We start from the raw sequence: 24687 nt of genomic DNA on the forward strand, positions 1-24687 counted from the left end.
GACACAGTTTTCCGCTATCCAGAATGACGGCGCGGCAGGTACTCAACTCTCAGCATAAACGCATAGTTTCCATCCTCCTTTTTTCGCTTACGAGGCCGCGCCGCCAAACTAACATGATCTGACAACGAAATACATATTTTAAAAACATAACTTCAGCGTTGTTGCGAGTTCGCTTAATAGTCGAATTAACAAAATTTTATCTGTCGTTTTTCTGTCGTTACTTGTTCAATCTTTAAAATTCTTATCCCAGAATCGATGAGACAGACAACGTCCTAGGTGACTGTCAATTAGTTTTTTATAAAAGACGAAAGATTTCAATAACGTCGTTTAATCTGCTCAGAAGAAAGAAGAGTAATTTGCCCGTCCGACGAACCGTAGAAGCCGAGACCCGGTTATGTTGATGAAACGATCAATAATTAGCGACGCCAATTAACCGTGAAGCAGGAAATCGTTGTCGTTTGAACACGAAACTCGAACGCGTTCAACCCTTGCCGCGCTGTGGCATTCCTCCGCTACTTCGACCGGCCTAGCTTGTTCAAGTGGAACGAGCTTTTCCTTTTTTTCCTTTCTTCTCTGCACTCTCTCTTTGTCCATTACTTTTGGTTTTTATTCTTTTTTCTATTTGGTTCTTTCTTTTTTACCTTTTTCTCGGTCTTGTTTTAACTCTCTCGTAAGTTTCGTATACACGTGATCGCGCATCGAATACAAAAGCGACCAAAGCACTTCGAACAAGAGAAGGAATGAAAGACATTTTATTTTATTCTTTTTTCCCCCTCGATTTCAACCCAGAATAGGCGGAATATTTGACCGCGCGGTGTTCCAACTTTTCGACGAGGAAACCCCATCCTTCCATGAAATGTCCACAATACGTACGACCTTCGAAAATGGCAATAACAATGGACAACGGTTAGATTCAACGAAACGAAATTGAAACATTTTTCAACCTACGTTGCGGATCACGGTCGAAAGGCAATCAGTGGGCCGATGTCATTAATAACGTTACTTCTGGAATTGCCTGAAATTGTCCGAATCGCGGCCAACCGAGCATACATCGATACGATGCGGTACGCCCGCAGCGATGTTCAATTAAATTTTATGGAACACCTATTGTATGTGTGTACCTAGGTACGCTACGCAGCGTCCAAAGAGAAACCGATACGATACCAATGCCGATTTCGATCGACATTCTTGAAGCGATTCGACAAATCGAAAGAAACGCGTCCCACACGGCAGTACAATTGCGTAAATACATACAAGATGTACTAGAACCGGTAGTGAAATTATTTCGAGGAAAACAATTCTATACGGTGTCATCACATTTTTAACTCGTTCAAACTTAATGTCTTACATCGCAACAGTTAGATCGAACGTGCCCCTGTCCCGTTCGAGAAAAGACTACTTCCTGTAGGGAGGAAACTTTTTTGGTATTCTTAGACGGTATTAAGAGTTTCCATGGTCGGTGATTCGATTAAAAACTCTTCGTTCATCAGGCTGTGCCACGATTGCGAGCGTCAGTCGATGCGAGAAATTAATATTAATAATTTCACGGTAGCGAATCAGTGCGCTCGAGATTCATCGCGCAAGAAACTTTCCTACCGTATAAACAAGTTTAAATGAAATTGGCCGCCGCGGAAAGTCTTGCTGCTGGTCGACGAACATCAGAAAGAAACTGAAGCGAGTAATTCTGGACGAAGCCGTTAATGTAAAAGAGACGCTTGGGAAATACTGAAAACTAACTGAAAACTCTATTTAAAGCAGCTACGAAATATTCTTTCGGAAAGGGAAGTTTCGTGTAAGTAAGAGGAAAACGTTATCGTCCCTTATCGCTTTCGTTTTCTTTAAAGGTTTTCCTCCTTGTTCAACGTTCGACGGTCCAAATTGTCAACATTGTACATATATTGATTAGTTTACAATTAGCTATCAATTACCCTGTGTATGTGATATAGGTAATAATTACGGTTAGCGAATGGTCACGTATCCATACTTACTGTGAAGTTCGATGATAACAGCAGTGGTGGGTGGTGGTGCTAAATGAGTGTTGTTCGCCTTGCAGAACAATTTCGCGTGATAGTGACTTCTCGTGAGACCCTTCAGCGTCACGTTGCTTATGGTTACGACGTTCGTTTCACCTGCTGGCCCATGGGTCTCTCGAACTTCCGATGGTGCATCGATTACCTGCGACTCCAGAGACCACGCGACTCGAGGTCTAGGTTTACCTAAATCGAACAAACAAGTTACATTAGAACGTATGGACAAATGGTAACGGTAACTTGTACATCTGCGAATACCATTACATTAAATTCATATTATCATATTAAATTTCGATTACTTAAGACTTTAGACTTTAGAATTCTTGATAATTAAATCTAATTTATTTGAAAATATAAAGAAATAATATGTAAATATGTTAATAGAATCGAATTCACACTAGTGTCCATAATAGGAACAGCTGAGATTGCTTCGGATAGAGAATTATCGAGTGTGCTGTAAGACGAGGCTACTAGATGAACCACTTTATCGAGTATCCGTAGCAAACAGGTCGATTGTCGGATCGGACAGTTTAAGCAGTTGGACTAATTCGAGTAGACGCAGACGGAGATATCGAGACGGAGCGTTCGTGTCTACAGATGTGTATCAGAAGCTGGAAACCAGTCGTCAATCACGTCTCTGAACGGGACTTCCCTCTGGGTTCTCAATGGAAACCTCTCGATGTCTGTTCGTCAATTTATAGGTCTCCACGCGCACCACTATCTAATTCCCTGCTTTAATTATTCGTGTAAACTTGTCGCCTAGAAATTGAGGAACCTACGCGTCGCGTCGGTGTCTGTAATTAACTAGGGATTCGTTGACCAGACTTCCTTCTTATTACATTCTGAATTGGCACCGCCTAATTCTTTTCTAATAGGTCCACTGCCTGACGAAATACGCTAACTGAATGAGACACAGCGATATTCGATATCCGTGTCTTACTATTAGAAAAGAATTTGGTGGTGCCAATTCAGGATGCACGATTCCCTTTAACCCTCTGACTTTTGTTGGAGCTGTGCCTTCTTTTGGGTCTTTGCGTCTTTGCGCATCGTTAACGCGTCCATAAAATAGTGACACTTTTCTATTCTCTCTTTATCGTAACGCGTGTAAGCGTACAGCTGGAATATAGAAGTAGAATTGCGAGAATAATTGTATTCCGGAGGTGAATCGGGTAGTTCGAGCAAGCAGGGAGCTACTTCATTTCGAAAGCAAATTATGTTCCGAGAGTATGGCTGGAACAGAGGTTGGGTAAAGTGACAAAGACGAGGGGATCGCAAGGTTGGCGTGGTAGAAGACAAGAGAGGAGGAATCAGGGAGTAAATGTCACACGCTCTCGACTTTCCGGTGTGCGTCCGCGTAGCGTAGCGTCGTAGGGAATTATTTCATTGCTTCCCTGAGAAGAGAAGTAGAAAAGGTGGAAGGAAGAGCAGGGGGGGAATGTCGCAGGAAAGAGGAGGTTCTTTATTACTCTCTCGACTTCTACCTGGTATCATAAATGGTACAGGTTATATATCACGAGTTCCGTGGCCCGCTTGTATAATAATGTTACTACGCGACAGAGGAACAGGCATAATATCAAAGGAATTATTTTCGTGCCACTCGACCACGTACTTTTACCAACGTTCGATCCCGTTTCCTTATATTTCCAATATTGTATTGAATTCGACGCGAGTTCAAACTTTGAATCCTTTCGTATCGAGAGTAAGCTGGTCCGTCACAATTTAAATTGCTGGTTTGAACGTGAAACCCAGAAGTGGAAGGAAAATATAAATTTATCAAAAGTTTCGGCGACGACGTGTTCGTTGTTGGCTCGCTGTTCCGTTCCGTCAGGTTTTGCCGAAAAAGCAAACCGTACGCTACCTGGGGCGTTTATAAGAGGAAAGAATTATCGAAGCAAGTTGAAACTTGCTTCTTCAGGATCGAGTGACAAATCGCGTGTTCAGAAAACTGTGCGCTGAACAAGCTATAGTCGGGGCTTGTAGGTAAGTTGCGTAATCTTCTTCGTTCTGGGTCGAGGAGGAAGCGAAAAAGTGGAAAAGCGAAGAAAAATTCTTGGTCGAATCGAAGAAAAAGTTTAGGCAGTTCTTCGGGCTAATTTTCGAAATTCCATTATTCAAAGTAACGTCAGACGTATAATGAAAGTTAAACATTTCGGAAGTTAGTTCCACGATTGTTGGAATTTTTCCGGATTTCTTTCTCGAAAGGAACCAAATCAACGTGAACGCCATTTGGCAAACTTGTTTCTGGTATCTACGATCGAGTGCACTTCTAACTTTCCTACGATACCTGGAAAATAGGAGAATCGAAGTGATATCCTGCCTCGCGCCAGTTTACCATCATCTCTGCTTTCAAGATCCTTCTTATTCGATATAAGGTTATAAGGTATTAGGTATAGGCGAATCCTCGAATGTCTATCTTTATCTTTCGCACACTCGATGCTGTCTTGATGGTTGATAAGTACAGTCGTCTGCCAAATTTTATTAAAATTGGTCATTTTCGTATCGTCTTCGAATTATCGTTCGATACTGTTTCATGCTTCCAGGATCCTTCGTATTATCGAAATCTGATTATCTAATGTTTCTCGTCGCGAGAACGGTACAATATTCGAGATTAAAATTGGCCTCGATCCAGGAGATTCGCGACGCGACACCTAGCACCGCGAGGATCCTCGAAAAAAAAAGTAGCCTCAACTCTTCCGCTTCCTTCTCCGCTAGCTCGTTCTTCAACTTCGTCTACTTCGTTTCGTGCTTCTTCGAAAACGCGAATGCCAGCCGTAAATGGAATTGGCCTCGCGCCAGTGAATACTCGCGGTTCCAGGAAATGGGATCTTTCGTTCGGTACGTAAGATTCGAAAGAGGTTTTCGCGCCTCTACCGCCTCTTCTTCCGCGATTTACGCGCGATTGCTTATGCGTGTGAATCTTCTTTTTCACCCCTAGTCGTCGCGACGGATATTACTTCCTTCTAACGCGCGATATGTTTCCTTCTAACACGGCTTACCACGTCTCTGCTCGACGAATTTCCAAAGTAAAACCACCTTTGATGTATCAATTTTTCTATCTCTCTGATATTTCTTATATTTTCACTTGGTGCGCGACCTAAGCCCTATCAGGTACTTGTTCTAAAGTGAAGTTTCATTAGAGCAATCAAGTACTTACTGTTCTCGCACCAAAAGAAGGCCGAGATACCAAATGACACAAGGCCTTGGGGAATCGTGCGTTCGCACCGACAAATTCTTTTCTAATAGGTCCACTGTGTGACGAAATACGCGAACGAAATGAGACACAGCGATATTCGATAACCCTGTCTTATTTTGTCGCGTATTTCGTCACGCAGTGGACCTATCAGAAAAGAATTGGGCAGTGCCAACGCACAATGAGTCTTCTTAGCTTAAGGGTGCTCGTCCTTCTGATGCGCGAACAATGTTCAGGGCACGGTGATACATCATTGTAATCCAAACAGACAAGGCCGTTGTTATTCGCGATGCTTAAGCTTTGCCATATCGTGCCGTCTATTTACTTACTGTTTAAGGCTGAAGCATTTCAAATATGTAACATACCACCGCGTTGTTTGTTCGGGTTACAATGTATTACATTGTCCCGAGTGATTGCCTTGCTCGTCCTTGATATACGCTTGAAATTCTATCGGAAAGTTTCATGGGGCTATGAATTCTTTTCTGGACGTAGCAAAACGAGCAAAATGCGTCGATCAGTACACGAAATGAAAAGATTCATTGCATTTTTCTATCGAGCCTGGCCGAGAAATCGGGGAATGAATTTTCTTGCGGAAACGTACGGTTTGTGCAGTTTGATCGAGTGTGACGGATGCTCGACCACTGTCTGTCGGCTTTTTATAAATGACGTTCCACCACTTATAATAATTCATCCCCTTAATAGGCCAGATGCAATTTCTAGCGTCGATCCATTATTCCTTGTATTAGAAGCTGGCCGGACGGGAGTTCAGCTCCGGCTTCCGAACAATTAATTCGCATCAGCGCGAAACGACGACAGCTTATTTTCTTGCGGAACAAATAACAGCGACGCCGGTAACAGGATAATACTTTAAACCGTTCATAAGTATTCGGCCTTTTTTTTTTCAAAGAAAAATAATAATTTTTACTACAGGGTATATTGTACATAATTATATAAAAGCGGCAATAGAATTTTCAAAATCAATGTAAAAACGTTAAGTGTCGCAAGGCGATGCGACGCGATATTACGTGTGAACTGGTTAGTCGGATATTTATGAACGATAATGTACGTACACGTAAGAGTAGAAGCGAAACGACGTGGCATTTTGCAGGATAACCCCGGAGGTCGAACGTATCGTTAATCTTACGGGGGTGAAAAGCCACGGTTGACACTCACCTCCGTGTACCTCGCAGACCAGGAACAGGTCAGCTCCTTCGGGATAGGCTTCGAGGAGTTTGCTCATGTCCCTTCTCTTCGCGTCGTAGATTATCGGCTTGGCCGGTGGTACTGCAAACAGGAACAGAGAAAGCAAACGTAAAGGGCCTGTACTGTAACGCGGTTCAAATGACAAATGAAAACGACAGAAACAGAAAATCGTACGCGATTGTTGAGAATAAACGATCGGAGAGTTAAAAGGGAATAAGAAAGAGAAGAAAAAAAAAGAGGAATGAAATGAAAGCACGAGACGCAGACAGACAATGAATGAAAAATAGCTTCCACTCGACTCGAGGCTTTTTTTTTTTTTTTTCTCCTTTTCCTTTCCTCTCTTTTCCCCTCTTTTTCCTTTTTTCTCGTCTTCGAATCTTTCATCGGTCGACTTGGTTCGCGATACGAGTGGAAGAAACGCAAACAGGCCGAGTTTCATCCCAACCTGTCCTTCGCCGGATGTTGGATGGAAATTGCCACCGGCTATTGTCGCGGTAACGTCAGCTGGAAGCATACATCCACCCTTCATCCGCAACCGAGGAAAAGGATTCGTAGGTTCGAAGGAAACGAGGAAAATATCGTGACGCGTTTAAGCGTGAATTTCTTATCGATTAAATAAAATGGCTGGGAATTGGGTTCGTAGGAAATAATTCGATAAAATTCGACTGTTCAAATTCTGGAATTATGTTGAGGTCCGGGTGAAAATATACAACCCAATTTATATAATTAGGACTGAAGGACTTCAGATGACTAAGTGAGAAGGGGATGTTTGATCCTTGGTACTTGATGACTAAGTAGTCCTAGGTGAGACATACTTTCGCTAGAATTTGGGACTTATAATCTACGTTGAGTTATTCGGTTGGTCATCCAACAATTAACACTGCGACTGCTATGTCATCCATACGTCAAAGATGCGTGAATTTTTAAAAGAAAATTTCTGTCTAATACAGAAAGCTAAATAGAATAGACGTAGACGACTAGTCATCGATCCAAGTTACTTGTTTCACGATATCAATCCTTTGCCAAATAATCAGGAACTTGGAAGCTATACCCGTTACGTCATCGCGTTAAATTTATAACCGTCCGATTCGATTCGATTCGATTGTAATCCCGTTCGTGCAAACGATAGTCGTAAAATTGTGAAAACTAGAATCCGGTATCGATCGATTTCTCGTTTTCTATTCTCTCTCCTCTGTAAAACGATGCGATGGTCGTTTCAACGTCGATGCGAGCCAGCGAAATGGAGAAAGAGACTCGTCGGTCCCTGAAGGTGTAACAATAGGCAGCCACCGTAATCTTTGCCGAGATTACAGCCATGCTACCCAAGACGACGGTTTAGTAGCGCTAATGACGGCATTCACGACCCTTTTATATCGCATTTATCCCCTTTCTCTTCTTTCGAAAATGCAACCTTTCTAACGTTGCTCATTGTTCTTCCGACAACCGACTCGTTTTCCCTGCGAAAACAGCATTCCTTTTCCATTGTTCTAACTCGAACGTTCAATTTTCACTCGGAATATTCTTTGCTTCTTCTCCTTCTTCTTCTTTTTAGATATACCCGCCTAAACAGTTTCCTACAAAATTCGTACGATCCATGTTCCGTTGCTCCTTTCCTGTTTTCTTACCTGAAATCATGGAAGCGTGGAGGGATATGGGATGTTCCTTTTAGAAACGTTTTCCGACGCTTACAAAGCTGTCTAGAAGAAAAGCGAATCTCTTTGGGCGGAACAGAGCTAGAATTTACACAGTATCGCGCTTTGTTCTTGCTTTTTTAAACAAGGAAACACGAAATATCTACTCGTAGTTGATTTTGATTCCGATGATCGGTCATTTGTTAAATTTCAATTACCGTGATTAACAAAAATACGTATGTACTTATGTATTATCTAGAAGGCTACCAAGTTTCTTTGTTGGAGATAAACAGAAGCGAACAGGAATGGCGACGTGTACGGAAAAGGTGAGAAGGAAAGGAATAAGTAACGTATGTAAAGCCCGGTCGCAGCTTCCGTTCGCGTAGCCAGCTCCGGAAAACTTTTGCCGAAATTCTAGTCAACTCGGGCCGGAAGACGCGAGCTACGAGACGCCTCGTCGACGTCTCGGCCGAGTTTTCCTGGGGTTACCTCGTAAAACGAGGACTTCCTTCTGAACCTCTCCTCATCCTTGCCTTTTCTGCTAACCTTCCCCTCACCTTACCCTCGCATACCTCGACGCAGACTCTCCGGCGAATCTCGATCGTAAACTTTTATATCCTTGCAGCAGTTACGTTTATCGCGTATCGTGGACTCTGCTAGATAAGAGAAACGATGAATTATGTTGTTAATCCGAGAACCAAACATATCCCGAATCATTTTCTCTCTCTTCGGAACTTTAATCAAATCTAGCCTCGCCGCGCTGGAACGAAAAGCGAGCAGTAAACTTGTTTTAATTCAACAAATTTCACCGATTTTTATAAAACTACCTCTTTAGATTGTTTATCCCTCAGTTCGCACACCAGAAGAAGACCGCGAAATCACAGAGGTAAGGGTAATCGTGCGTTCGCACTGCCCAATTCTTTTCTAATAGGTCCACTGCCTGACGAATTACGCAAACGAAAGTAAATGCGACAAAGTAAGGGATATCGAATATCGCTGCGTCTCATTCGGTCGTATATTGTTTCCTTCGCGTATTCGTCACCCAGTGGGCCTATTAGAAAGTAATTGGGCGGTGCGAACGCGCGACTCCCCTTCCCCTCTGACATTTTAGCTTGCCGGGACTGGGCCTTCTTTTGATGCGCCAACAGGAAGGAAACAAAATACGACAAAATGGTCACGCAGCGGATCTATTAGAAAGCTATCCATAACGTTGCTGTCGCTTTGCTATATCGTTCCTTTCACGGTTGATTTTATCGTCTATAGACTATAGAGTAAGGAGGGTGGATACTCTTAAATATAAAGCTGAACTTTGAAATCTTGAACGATACATAAAACAGTATGTACGAAATCGTTTCGTTCTTCAAGCTGAAAAATACTCGTTTATCAGTCGTACGAACGTGAAACGACTTTCAGAAGGAAAGACAAAAATTTGTCCACGGTTTATTGCATGCGTCGTAGGGAAAGACGAGGGAGAAGTATGTCCATTGGAGGCGCGTCCGATGAGGAACGGTGAATTTTACGAGCTCGTAAACGGTTCAGACAACCCCCTAACTCACACCGCGAATTCTACCCCGTCTCTCTAGTTTCCCTCTGCCGTTGCTTTATTATCCGAAGAATTTCTTCTCAACTTTTTTTTCACTCTCGTCTATTCGAAAATATTCTTATTAATTTCATCCCCTTTTCTTTAATATCTTTATTATCTAACGTTTAATAAACAGAACATTAATATTTTTGGAGCGACGTGCGTTAATAATATTAATTGGAATAATATCTTTTATGTTTTACACTTTATTCGAGTTAATTTTCGGTTGTTGCATGAAACGATTTGATTGAAAGAACGCGATACCCTGTCGGAGGTTGATAATCGTTTGGATTCAGATGGTTCGTCTTTGAATTTGTAAAACATTCGCGTTTCAACCATCTCGGAGATTTCGAACGAGTGAATTAAACGAAATGCTGTGCAACGCCGCGTAGACCCATTCCAGTTGCCCTTCGGAATCGTTCTCCCGGGATTACGCAAATATTTTCCCTCTGGCTCATTGGTTTCCTCTCCTCTTTTCCATGCTATTTCAGCCAAAGAGACGTTCCCATTTGTTTCCCTACATTGTGCACGGGTCTGTGCTGGACTCGTACTTTTTTATACTACTTACTTAGGCACACGCATTCGTTTCAATCGGGACGAAAGAATAACGAACGGACACGTTGCGCCTTCCAAATATTTCCGAACTGTTGCTTCTATCGATACTTTACGTTTCATTGCCTCTCGCAAAATATATTTTATTCTCCAAACGAACCGAAACGAAACGACCGATGTCAATCCAATTTATTTTAATAATAATCCTTAATAATAATAATTTCGCTTCCGAAAGGGTTGGCGAACGCAAAGCGACATGCGGGCTAAATTCGTTTGAAGAACAGAAATAAGATCACCGGAGTAAAAATCAAATTTCGAAGATAGTAATAGAAGATATTGTTCGAGGAAATGAGAAATTCAATCGGCGAAACGAACAACGGAACCACGAATCACCGTATATCCGATAAATCTTGATATCGCTTTCACGTGTATCGTCCAGACTTCGTTTCGTGGTCTTTTTACTACCTTGTAAACTTTTGTCGCGTGCACTTTCGCGGAAAAGAAAATGGCCGTCTATCCAAAGGATAACCGTAAAACTGCTGTTCGCGAGCATTAATCGTTGTCACGGTATAAATCAACGGATCATCCATAAAATAAACCGGCAATTTAGTGGGAGCTCTCTGCGCTCCACCGCCATAAAATGCCCTCTTTTTCGTATAAAATTATAAAAAATGAGACATACTAGGAGTTTGATCGTAAAGAAACGAGCAAGTCGGTCATTAGACGTTTTAATAATTGTCGAAATTGATAAAAATGCTATTTTGACGTAACAACGTCCGCGATAATCGATGCGAATAAAGGCAGACAGAACGAGAGTTGAGCGATGCATCGCGAACGAGGAGGTTTCGTGTTTGGTGACCGGAAATTACTTCGGAGAGACTATATCCGGTCAGAAGGACAAGAGCAGCCATCGCCTATGGATTATATGGTTTACAGCCCATGGTTCATCGGAAGAAACCCGTACGATCGCAAGTTTTCCACTTTCCTCGGTCGAAGGAAACCAAGAGAGCATCGCTTTTCTTTCTTCTTATCCCCCTTCTTTTCCTCGATACGTAGAGAGGAGGAGAATTGCTTGTCAAACGCAAACGTTCGCGATGTTGCGACAAGAAAAATGGACGATGAAAGACGGTGAGCAAAGAAAAGGAAGATGCGAGAAGAGAAGGCGAAGGCATAGACTGTGAAACGAAGGCGAGACAAGGGTGCTAAAGTGAAGGAAAAAAGATGAGGGTAAGAAAAAGCGTTGAACCGAGAGTCGGTCTTGTTCGGTCACGTTTATCTGCAGTCTGCAGCCTTCGTAAAACATCCAATTTCCGTAGAAGGTGCAAACTATAAAACATTATGGTGTTTCTATCCTGACGCCACGGGACGACGAGGTTGGTAGGAATTTCTCGTGCCTCCACTTTTATCGGGCGTCGAGTGAACGCTGCCGGTTTCCTGACGAGTCGTTTAGAAATGAAGGCGTTTGTTGAAACTTGAAAGCCTCACCTACGCTCTGCTCGCGAAAGGGAACGGTAAACTTGAAAGTTTTCGAAAGACACGTTCACGAGTTTTCAACGACGTTTATACGCGATAAACGTGAACCTTTCGAGTGTCTTTTGAACCTGTTGAACGAGTGCAAATACGTTGGATGCACCGACGAATACCAGTGGGTCGATGCACTTTTCGAATTAAAGATTCGAAAGGTCTTGTTTGGAATTTTATAACCTTGTTCAATATTTGAAAGGAATAAATTACGATGCGAACCGTCAAATGTCGAGGGATCGATGATATTGACTCACCCATGAGAGACAGTGAACGCGACATGGGTGCTACACTTTCCTTTAATGGAAATGCATAACGAGAACGAAGGAACACGGATCGAGTCCGAATCTAACGAAAACGTAATTTGTCTACGAGAATTGTAACGAGTCGCGAAAATCTTTTCTCACCTCCGACTTTTCATTTCAGGTCTCTTAAGTATTCGTGAGCGAAATCGCTTACACCTGCTGAAATCTCGACGCGGCTGTAAATAAAGCCCCCGACGGACTTGTTTAATTAAAACGTAGACTTTAATTGTCCTTTCACGCGGCTGCACCGGTGAATAAAGAGCAAAGATTTACGAAGTGAACGCGTAGATTGCCAAGAATTTATGGCGAGTACGTTGTTCGTTGTTGGAAAGATGAAACGCTTGGATGCGATGAGTGGCTGTTTTCAAACTTAAACTTTGTGAGATTGAGTTGCAGAAGAAACCGTAATTTCATAGTAACGATCACCGTGATTCGCGCTCATCGAAGCGAAATTTTATTAAATTTCTGAAACGTTATCCTCGCAAAAATTCAACGCCAGCTGCAATTCTATTCCGAGGCGAGGGGGCTGTTTCGAAGAGGTACGAGGAGAAATACGTGAGACGAATACGCGAAAAGTAAGGCTGTCATTGCAGCGTGAAAATAACATCGGCTTCACCCTGGACAGAGAAATTTTCCTAAATTTTTAACGGTAATCGTTGGGTGGCCGCGGCCCAATACCCAAGTCACGAAGCCAGTCAGCAACACGTGGAGAAGTCAGGATACTTCAACGTTTGCACACGTACCATCGCGTTCACGAATGTCTACCTTCCGCAAGACAGACTTCTACCAGCTAGAAAACAGTAGAATTTTAACGTCATACGATTTCAATGGGTACACGGTGTATCGTTTAGAATTCAAAATCATCGGAAAATTATTATTACGCAAATTAACTCTGCATACAGAACGATGAATTACATTACCGATTATGAATGGATCGTTACACGTTATTAAATAATTAAAATAACGTTTATTGTTTATTTTGTTAGCACGTCAATTGTGAGTGAAAATGAACGAATGCTTTGTAACGGAAATTAATTGCGGTATATTTGGTTAATATTTCAACGCATCTACAGACTAGCGATGAAACAATACATCAACTATTGTCTGTTTAACTTTTCTGTTTACTGTTTGCAATTGGAAAAAATTTCAAAATTTTAAAAAAAGAAAAAAAAGAAACAGAGATCTCCGTTGACACACGTTCAAACTCGAGCTCCACGTTTCTGATGAAAGTTCGTTGTTCCAAGTGAAAACTTTGTTAACGGATTTATTTGAAGCAATCGAGCCGCGACACGGCAGCATCGTGAAATTAAATAAAAACTTTTGCGATACCCGATTCGAACTAGCTAACCTACTTCGATTACCATAACAGCTATCGAATCGTGGTGTACGTGTAACACGATCACCGTCAACAATCTGCCGTGTCATAAACCTGTACAATACTTAATCGACACGCGTTAAACCAAAAAATAAATGGAAAAAGGGAAAAATGGAAACGACGTGGCACGGTATGGCACGGCGATTGGACGATCGTAAACCAGACGATAAAAATACCGTTGCCAAAATACGACAGCTATACGGCAATATTCGTAATTCCTAAAATATATCGCGCGAATATTGACGACAATTTATTTCCTATAATACTGTGACTAATGCACTAATACCTATACCGATTGCACCGATTGAAACGTTCCTTGCATCTACCATCGAAACACTGATAAAACAACTATTATTTTTTCAACGTGAGAATGAACTTTGTTGGTTGCGCTATTAAGCGCTGTTTTTGGTTCAAAATTATTTGCTCATTTATATTTTTTTATATTTATGAAATAGGTACTATTTCATTATAGGAAACTCGACATTGACACGGCGATACCACAAGCTAGTTATAAACGCAAAGAACCTTTATCTCCCAATTTCCATCGATCCCTACAGTATTGATAGGAAATCTGTAAATACACTTCGTTTTTACGAAGCTGTCGAAGAAACTGTGAGATTGATCGAAGAAGCGAAATTTTGTTGAAGAATAGCAAAAGAAACATGGAACATCGTGTAAGCAATGCGGTGGAATCCCGCGAGGGAACGATACTCTGTTGAAGCGGAGTGTTCGAGATCGTCTAGGAAAATGTTCTTTCAGAAGCGTCGATACGCGCCAACTTTCCGGAAAACTCGGTAACCAAACGGATTGACAAAGCGACGAATCTGGTGAGAAACTCTCGACACGCAGTCGACTAGTGTTCCGGAACTGTTCTAGACATCGTCGCATTCAGATGGTAGAAAAATATTCTCGATATCCCTCAAGGGAGAAACGATCCGAACGACACGTGTCTGAAATCGAGTTGCCATTGCAATGCCGTTGCAATGCCAGCGCAATTTCAAGGATGTTTGTTTCGTAACACGTTCGATCTCTTGCACAACTATCGTCCTCCTCGATCTCTACCTCGACAAGACTCGGATCTATCCGATTCCTAGCCTCGAAACGTTACGTAGGAATCTCGTCCAGAAGAAAGGGAAAGCAATTAGGAAAAAGCAAAGAGATGAGAGAAGTAGCAGGGCTGGTTTGTTACAAAGAGTTTTCAGGAAAGAGAGATAGACGATAAACGCGGAAAGGTTGAGGAAAATGATAATTGCTCGGCGAATTGTTGATTTCTCCAAAAAATCTGACTTATAACCATTTAACCGATTTCGTTTCGCGATTCCATCGCCTTTCATCTTTCCATCTGGACTTTCCCGAAAGCTTTAACCCTCGTCTTCTGGCAGGGTTGTACGGTGATCCAGATTTCGAGAGAATCTTCCACGGGACTTTGCCAGAGTTCATTCCGATCGGAAGATTTACGGAGAGTCGAAGATAGAGAAACACTTTTGGTCGGGAATCGGGAAACTCCATCGGTCGGTTCGCCGATAATTCACTCTCGGCGTCGGTTCGATGCTCGGTGTACCGGGGTCGAATCGTTGGCGCCGTCTCAATTATTTCACGGCCATGGAACAGCATCGATTCGAGCACGGATCACGCTTCATTCGTTCCTTCAGATCGTTTTCTCTCCGTGCCAATAGCGACATTAATTACCGTCGTTACGAAGCGGAAAAAGCGACGCAGCATACACGAGATTACAGAGATTTTATCGAAATCGCTCGTTTTCTGTATCTGTTAAACATTTTGAATGTATTTAGTGCTTTTTCATTCATTCGTCTCTGATATTTCAAAATATTACAATACTTCAGTTTTCTATCGTTTCAATCTCGTCGATTGCGTGTGCAACGAGCATACATAAGTGTTCCAGTGTCCATTTTCGGTTGGTCAGGAGTTTCCTTTCGGACAAGCAGTCAGCACCGGAAAGAACAATCGAGATTCAATTTTGGGACAGGTACGCGCGTTGATTACGCAATCTCCCATCACAGAGTGTGTGTATCTCTGTCTCTGTGTGTATGTGGGAGAAAGAGATAAGGAGAGAACAGGAACGTCTTTGAGGATGGTGGAATGCAAGGATCTTAGAGCAGGGAGAACGTCGAGGAGCTTTGATCGGAACACGTTCGAGTACCAGCAACGGAACAGGATACGCCGAAGCAGGAATATCGGGAATGACGGTGAATCCTACGCGTGACTCGAATAGAGATGCTGACTCTCTGTCCCTATCGGTTCACCGACTCGCTAAACTCGAGACCTTCTTACGGTGTAATCAACGATTTGTACGAAGTCTTTCGACTTGCGGATACGAGTATCGGAAACAAACAGTAGTCTCTTTCCATTTCTTACAAGATACACGTTCGTACTGGGAAATGAGGAGAAAATAAGGGATGTTCGGCTGGATTCGTGTTTTTATAGCGAGGTATAGATTCATTTTGACGACACTTCTCGCCATCGTTATCTATTTAAAGATGGCAATCGTTTCATCGAGAGAACGCGAATCGTTTTACCCGGGGATCGTGTTGCATAAGGAAAACAGAACGATCATTCGTAGAGAAGGAATTGCCATTGTACGACGGGAAAGACGAATGAGCCTTCCGGAGCGGAAAAATATGGCAGCTGGACCATCTGCGAATCTTTCCATCGGTTTCCTTTCAGCCGCGATCCAGCCAGCTAACCTCGCACGCCTATCCTTCGCCTCGTAGGAATCGAAAGCCTTCGAGAAATTCCCTTATGATTCATGGCGCGTCGTTCGATCGATCGGCAATTTTTTACGCGCCGCTTCGAGGCTTCTTCTCGACGAAGAATGTTTTTCCACCTTCTCTTTTTCGCGTGCTCGAAAGAGCCAGTCGAACGGAAACGCGTCGATTCATCTGGCAGCCAATATTCGATGCCGCGAAGAGGGATATCTTTTCCCCTATTTTTTATTTGCTCTCCTTTTATTCCCGCTTATCCATCGCGTCGCAGGAAAATTCGTGGAATAAAGGAAAGAGAGGGAAGAAGTTTGGCGACCGTCTATTCGTTGTTTCGTTCCTTCGTCGCCGTCGAAAACGGTTTCAGCTGGGTCATAGGGTCGTCGACGTATCGTCGAATCGGCGAAACCATCGATCCTCGAGTTTCCTTGAAAAACAGGATGCTTTAAAATTCTCCTAGACGTCCTTTCCGGCTAATGAGCACCATCGTGTTTTCCTACCTACCCTCCAGCGATCGCTGAACTTTCCTTGGAAAAACACTGGTAAAAACCGTTCGTGTAATACGATCACTGGTAGAACGAACGAATAAAGGAACAAAAGACGAACGTGCTTTTTGAATTTTCGAGAACGCGATTTCGATGCATGGGAAACGAGATGCTTGCTCGCGCTGTTGCAATAAATGGCACTCGCTTTACATTTTCTTCCTTACCCTTTTAGCGTTTGATCGTGTTGCTGCTTGGAGCGTTTCCTCACCGTTGTTGTCCCAAGAGATCCAAATTCAGTTGTCCGAATGGCATCGGATTGTCCATCCTTTTACTATTACTAGATAATAATGCGTACATCCAACGTATTCCCAAAAGTTATGAAAACTCGGCTGATGCTTTCTTCTCGGTCGCTGAAACTTTCCATCGAGTGCCGGCACTCTTCGGTTTAGCCCCGAGACCAGCTCGGCAAACTCGATCAACTCGTCCAACTTTCAAACAGAGTTCGATTGGTCGATACATTATTGAGGCTCGTTTCCTTCGATTCATGACTTCTTTAGAAAGCTGGCCAACCGCGTGTCCACGAAAGTAATCCTTCCTGGTATTCCGTGATCCTGGTCGAGTCGAAGGATCCAATAGAATCGTTTGCTTTCGTGGAATCCTTCGAAGAGGAACAACCGCCTCGTCTAGCAAGTATTTTCAGCTGCTTTGCAGGGAACGCGTGTTCCATTACCTCGCTGCGGAAACTATTCTCCGGATAAGGATAAGTTAGGTGGACGGTATATATTATTCGCTTGGCAATAAATTATTCGTCAGGTTGTCGGGCAGCGGGGAAAAAGCGCACCGGTACGACGATGTTACTAAGCCGCGGTAAATTTTCCCCGTGAACGAAACACCGTCCGTCTCTCTTTCGCCCGTTACGCTTGCGGCGCTCTCTTTTCCACGCTCGATTTCGAAATATCCTTTCCAAGGTGTAAAATAGAGTCTTACGGGGGCGAGCACCGATTCAATTTTGACGTCGTGCTACCGGATAGGCGAGAAGGAGAGACATTTTCAATTTTACCGAATAGACTGTACCCGTAGGAAAGCATCGCCTTAAACCGCGAGATACGGTAAACATTTCCCGAGACGAGACGAGACGAGACGAGAATCGTTTAGAAAAGCGATGAAAGCAAATAAAACGGACGTAGAAACGTGCCGTGGCTAGTGTAATTACTTAAGCGAGCCGACCCGTTTGCAAATGATAAGAAACGATGGATCGTGTTGCGCATTTCGTGTTGCAGTGTACGTACCTGTTTCAGGACATGCTAAATGATATAAAAACGCAAAGAGCGTGGCAAGTTTAGCGCGAAATACAAAACTACCTGTCACCTCGGCTCTCCAGCCGTAAGGAGCCTTTTTGTATTTACCATTGAATCCGTTAACGACGAAACACGAGCATTGTCGTTTTCCTTCTGAAGTTACCGTGCACCTCGCCGTTCGTATTTCATGCGATAATTTTCCTTCTGTCTTTTTACCGTGTTTTCTCTCGACCTTCGTAGTTCTACGGTGAAGAGGGTGGGCTTTCTTCGTAATCCTCTTCGCCCGAGAAAGACGCATCTCGTTTCCCTATGCCAGGATATTTAATTTTCCCGAATAATTTCCCTTCGCAGTTCTGTTCTTAAAAGCCGCTGAATTCCCAGGTAACCAAAGTGTTTGGCGCCCGGCTTATTTCATCGTACCGTCTCTTTCGCTTCTCTTTCCGTCTTTTTAGTCTCTAAGTAATTACCAGATAAGAGGCTTAAATGGATACGCTCGTCGTCGAGTATCGAGTCTCTGAGGTATTAGACGCCATTCAACCGTACGAAAAAAGTAAAAGAATCGTGGAAAATATACATACGTAACTGGTGAGGGGCAAATCACCCCGTCGCGTCTCATCCCCTTGTAACTATATGTATCTATGCCGAAAGACATCGAGGCACTATGTTACTACGTATTTCTCTTTAAAGGCTTAACGTATCGGTCTTCGTTCAATGGAGCTAATGGGTAATCACCGATAAGAGGATTAAACCCTGATATTCAGCATGAAGCATCTATTTCAGGGAATAATTGGTTTCCCGATGCTTCGTGATTCCAGCGATTTCGATGCAATGCATCTAGGAATGGATTAGAGAACCTAATTGTTCGATAGAGCGAATTTCCATGGACGAACAATGATCGTTCGAGTGGATAAGGTGCGAAATACCTTAAGTAACTACACGAACAGACGTAAGTACTCGAGTCTAAGACTTTTTGGTTCGAGTAGAATCAAATTTTCTAGCAGAAGGTTTCTAGCGGAAAAATTTGAAGAGCTAAGGAAGGGATAGAGGATCATTTAAGTGGAAATTAATAAACGGAATGATGCGTTCAGTGGGTAGAACGAGTGGATAAATTTTGCCAAAGGCGATACGCGAGGAGATAGGATAAACCGATAGAGAACGAGTGTGCCGACTGGAAAGCCGGATAAGGCGGAATTAATTTCTCGGTAATCGGCGATTAGACGTTCCTATGGAGCTGGGTAGGATGGGCAGTTCCTTGTCAAAATCTAAACTAAATCCTAATCGGATTAACGCCACGGGCTCGACGCCTCGGCAGCTTTCGCTTCCAAGTTTCCAGCAAGGTTCGACCTCGCTTCCTCTTAGCAATGAGCTTCCTTCGAGTTCGCTAAAGAACCCACGGGCTTCGCTAAACTCCAAATTACAATGTATGCGAGCATCTACGCACTCAATATTAACTTTGAACAACCGCCGACAATGCTAATGAACTTTGCATCGTCTGGTTGGAAGATGTACCTATACAAGCTTTACAATCAGTTTGACAGTTTTGGCAATTGCAAATAAAATCATAAGAATCGTAATAAATTCACAATAGCAATAATTAAAAAAGGTAGACATTATACATATGTGCGAAACATATCATTTTTCATGAAAAATCACTATTAGGGTTAATCCCGTTTGGAAATAAATAAAAAAATAAGTAAATAAACTATGTATCACACACGTATCCGAAAGGTGCATGCCCTAAGATTCGCTTGTCACGTAACATAGAAAACTGATCCCTACGATATAAAAAGAAGATGAAGAAGAAGAAGAACCAGTAACATCTTCCCCGTGGTATTCGACAGAAATTGTCTAAACTAGAAGCGAGTAGATCGAGAAACAAATCAAAAGCTTGTTTCGATTCGTTTCCTCCTAGGATTCTAGAATACTCCGATGTGTTTCCATTGTTCTTTTCATCGAGGTTGCTCGCAGTTTGGAATTAACTTGGAACAGCGATCTCGTCAGACGCGGGTGAGCGGCGAGGCGTAAAACGAGCCATCGCGGCGTTTCGACGCCGATGGCCTCTCGACTATCTATTCGATTACTTCCCACCCGAACCCTCCTGGATCTAGCGTCAGGATAAGCTTCGAACTTATTCGGGTATTAACCCTGAGAACGCAACCGTCGCGTCGTCTTCGACGTCGTCGGAGATTTCCTTCCTAGCAAATCTCTGTTCTTGTTGAAGGAATAAGTCTTGATCCTGCATCGTGGTACATTGAAATTACGTTCAGGATTAAGTTCATACTTGGTTTTAATTATTTTTCTTTTACCTAATACCTGGGTGTTTACACTGCCGTCCATAAGTCATCGGAAACTCTCTAAAGCAGAATAAATCTTTTTAAAATTGAACCAAATGACCAGAGATTTTTTGCAAGAAATTGTAATTTTATTAAAACAACAAAACATCAATAGCTCCTAAAAATCTCTAGTCCAATTTGGTTGAATTTTAAAAAGAGTATTCAAAAGGAAGACCAGCATAAAACTGCATGAAAACGTTAGAAGAAGATGAAGACGTTAATAAAGAGGAAGTATAGCAGGTATTTAACAAGTTTCAAATGGAGACATTAGGGGAAGCGGACGTTTGTGCAAGTTTAACAAGGACGATAATTAAGAATCGGTCGAATAACGAGTTAATTGGGCGTAACTGTAGGAGGTTAACAGGTTCGGAAGAAATTCTCGTGGAATTCCAGGACGAATCAATTCGACAAAGTTTGCAAAAAGAATCGTGTACGGAGCTACGATCGCGATCGGTTCGAAAGGTCAGATCACAGACGATACCAGACTTCCTTTGTTCTCCTTCCACGTCCTGACAGACTTTAGCGACGTCTTAAAGTTTCCGAAGCTACTCTTCCTGGACGGAATCGACAGTCCCCGGTCGCTTTAACTCAGTTTAATAGCCGATCGATGGAGTAAATCGGGTTAGGTCTTTCCTGAAAGGAGTTTCGGCTTCTGCACGGTTCCAACGCGAGGCGCGGTTCTACTCGAAGGCTAGCCCACGATACCGGCTCGATCCTATTAATAGACAAAAGCGAGGTCCTCTGCTACCCTCTTACACTTCAAACTCCAAAGTATCAAGAAACCCTAGAGTCAGAGTTTCCCCTATCTTTGTACGCTTTCACCGACCAAGTGAAATTAGTCAATCTTTGGGCCGCCGCTGTGGGTTTCAAGTATCGTATACTACTGGAAAGAAATACTTATCACAAAATTTCATGCTGGCGCTATCCGCGTCTCTGATTCGTGGCTATCGAAATTAGTTAAAGCAGAGGCTGTTCCAGTCCCGATTGGTAATCGAAGTTGCAATTAAGGTAGGAAACGAGTCGAGTCGATTGCGCAGATTGATCGACCGCAAATCGTTGTTATCCAAGCATGGGCGCTCCCTTTCAGTCTACGAACCGATTGTCCAAAAGGTTCGTACTAGAAACCAACCGCCAATCGTCCCAGCGATCTCTCCCTGGCCTCGATTCCCGCCCCCAGATCCATCCAAGTATCGCAATTCCCGGGAACTTTGATAAGTTTCCAAGCAGTTTCCCGCGAAACTGTGCGAACAGTTGATCGAGAAGGAAAACGGAGGAAGGTATAGCAGATACATCCGGGCAGTGTTTTTAAATTTCGTCGAGTTTGGGACACCGTTTTAAGGTATCTCGATCGAAACTTATGTAATTAGATTTTCCTTCTCGCGTCGATGTAATCGCGAGAATAAACTTTCTACTTCTTCCTCCGTGGTACTCGACGAAACAGACTTTAAACTGATTCACTCACCGATTACGGTGAAGTTGACCTTGAGATTCCTCGTCGGAGAGTTCCGGAAGTCAACTCTACATCTGTAAACACCCTCGTCGCTCTCCCGTAGATCTCGAATTGTCAGCTGGGCAGGTGGACTCGCTTTGAAAGACGCCCTGTCGCCCCAGAAATGCGAGGCGCTCCACAGTTTTGCTTTTCCGATCTGTCGATTTCTTGCATCGTAGCTGAAAATCAAAGAAAATCGATCTGATCACATCTCTGTTCACTTCTACTCGATGGTACACACTTTACAGTAATCAGTGGTTTATTAGAACTTGAACGTTTAAAGATATTACGATTCAATTATCGATGTTCGATTCTAGAAACTCTAGAAGGATTGGGTCAGCTAGGCACTGCTGCCACTGTTACTTTCGGATTCGATCCGCGGATCGCTATTGGTTATCGATTCTCTGCATTACATTCATTATAAATAAAGTTTGAAACGAAACAAGCGACGAAAGGGGTAATGCATCAAAGTAGGCGCAGCTAGGTCTTATCCAACCCCCGACCAATTTTTCACTCAACTTTCGCGATTCGTCATAGTCGTAGGTTCGTGCGAGTAGGTGGAGAAGTTTGCTCGCTTTCCCAGCCTTGAAACTCAATACAGAACGAGGGAAGCAGAAGTGCTCTCGACCGAGAGAGTCAGATAACCTTTTACTTCTGCGGATCGAGTTTTCCGAGTTAGCATTAGAAGGGGTGTAGAGTGTAGAATCGGTGTGGATCGCCGTTCCAATACCTGACCAGGGTGTTACGTCTCATTTAATCCGACCACCTATACCATCAACCTCATTATTCAACGAAACACGATACTCGTCAAACGAAATTTTCATTTCTTCTTACTCCGTTCCTTTTGCTATTGTGTAACAATCGGATGATAATCGTTCAAATTTCCGTATTCGATGTATTAACGATGAAATCGATTAAACGCGTCTTCGTAAGTCTAAGAGAAGAGTTGAAACGATAAGACGTTGCACGGTCGATCAACGAGGGCATCGTCGAACACCTTTATAAGGAAGTTTGAACGGTACTGCCGGCTTCCCGGCTTGCTCGGTGCACTTTGTTCGCGGCCATAAGACAAATTGGATTGGTTTTTAACGAGCACGATGACTCGAGAGAGTTTCCCCGAGAGGCACGACTCGTCGTCGTTCACCGTTGCCCTGCCCTGCTTTGCTCTGCCTCTCTCGGGTAGCGTCGCTCGTTTGCCTTCCACCCTGGCTTGATTTACGAGAAATTAAAGAGGCATCGAGAGATGGCGCATAACTCGCGGAAAACTCTTAATTACCCTGCCGTTTTTCTTCCTTTACCTAGATAAAGAGAGAAAAATAAAGGGAGAAAGAGAGGAACCGTGTAACGGATCGAGTATCGTAGAAATTATTTGTATCTCTTACGAACAAGTGGCCTTAAACCATCAAGTGTTACCCGGCTTTTCAAATAACTTCCTCTTAATACAATTATTTCGATTCTTTCGATTTTCGATACTTGAAATACATTACAGAGATGAGAGCACGAAATACGTAAGACGTGGTAAGGGAACGATCGTAGAAGAGACGAGACCCGATGAAAGGGAAGATAGAAGAGAGAATGGTCTCCAAACAAATTAAAATAATTGCTACGACTCGTCAGAAGATTCCGACGGTTCCGCGAGCTGAAAGAACGTTTCCCATGAATACTCCAGTGTCGGTAAAACGAGTGTTCCGCGGAGAAAACCGGAAGGGTACGGAGGGGTTAACAGAGACAGGGGCCACGAAGGGGACTTAACCACTCCCGGGACTCTTAAAAGGAGCTTAACTTCGCGCATAAAATTAAGGCATTGTAATTGCAGACGGCGTCGCCACTGCGGCAACACATTTCTCTCTTTTTCTTTTTCTCCTCCACCCTCCTTTCTTCTCTTTCTATCCTTTCACCCTAACCAATCCACGTCTTCGTCCTTCTTTCTTCCGGTTAGTACGCCTACCTTCCTACTTTTCTTTCCTTCCCGCTCAACTGGAAAATATACTTTGGCCGAGTTAAGTTTCGTTAGGTCGACCCGTTTCTGTTTCCGGAGATAAAATGATTTTTAATTGGGATTAGACGTAAGCCAGAAGCAGGTTACTTCGCGACAGTCAAACTTAACCAGGGCAACTTTCCCCGTGATCATAATAAATTTCAAGTGAACCGATGCAACGTTTCGAAATAACGAGACTAAATGGTTTTAGCAATCGGTGTGTCATCTGAAAATTGTATAATTAACCGCAAACCGATTCCAGTCGCTCTTAATTTGCAATCTGTTTATCATTTCTATGTCTCGAAATCATTGGATTCTCGATGACAGCAACTTCTATCATTTTTTACCCACCACTTTGCTCCGATTCCTCCACATTTGTTCACCCACGCAGATCCAACCCTACCTTCTATTCCCTATTCAAATATCGCTGTGAAACCGCGTCATGGCGTTCTTCAAAATGGAATTCATGCCGTGGCATAATAGGACAGAGATATCAATCCGATCGGTGAATATAATATCCGATTACACGACCGTCGACGTTCACCCCCGTCGGAGGGTGAAGTTCTACCTCGTTCCTCCTCGTTTCTCTCGGGAACATTAAATGTCACTTTGAGCACGCGTGTAGCTACGCTTCTCGCAATTTTTCCCGTATCTAAAATATGAATTACGTGTCGTCGTTTTTCTCCTTTTGTTTTTCTTCTTCAACACGAAATATTGTTCCCCGAGGGTACGAAATGTGCCGACAGATTTCAGCGGAACTACTACGGCACGGAAACGGATGCAAACAGCAGTGAATTCTTTAAATATTAACAGTTATTAAATATTAGATATTAACTGCTACCTGCACCCGACCAATTCAACTTTTACATATTGCTCTCACGCGCTCGATAAAACAATTAGCAGAGCAACGTTCGGCGTAGAATTTAAAAAATTTTCCAAATCATTTGGAAGCTAAATTGTAGGAAGGGCCGTGTGTTCTATTTCCGGTACACTTT

At 43.0% G+C, this 24687-nt stretch overlaps 1 protein-coding gene across 2 annotated transcripts in view; it reads right to left on the reverse strand.

The window, feature by feature from the left end:
* The window catches only part of LOC114877373 (hemicentin-1-like), an 87559-nt gene that overhangs the window by 36988 nt on the left and 25884 nt on the right, over positions 1-24687 (reverse strand). For both annotated transcript variants that reach the window (XM_029189882.2, XM_029189881.2), the window contains exons 4-6: positions 21688-21893; positions 6394-6504; positions 1989-2216 (exon numbers count right to left, since the gene is read on the reverse strand). In XM_029189882.2, coding sequence (XP_029045715.1) covers positions 1989-2216; positions 6394-6504; positions 21688-21893 — 545 coding nt within the window. The remainder of the gene's footprint in view (positions 1-1988; positions 2217-6393; positions 6505-21687; positions 21894-24687) is intronic.

Source organism: Osmia bicornis, chromosome 15 (assembly GCF_907164935.1).
Source record: "Osmia bicornis bicornis chromosome 15, iOsmBic2.1, whole genome shotgun sequence".
NCBI classification, from domain to species: domain Eukaryota; kingdom Metazoa; phylum Arthropoda; class Insecta; order Hymenoptera; family Megachilidae; genus Osmia; species Osmia bicornis.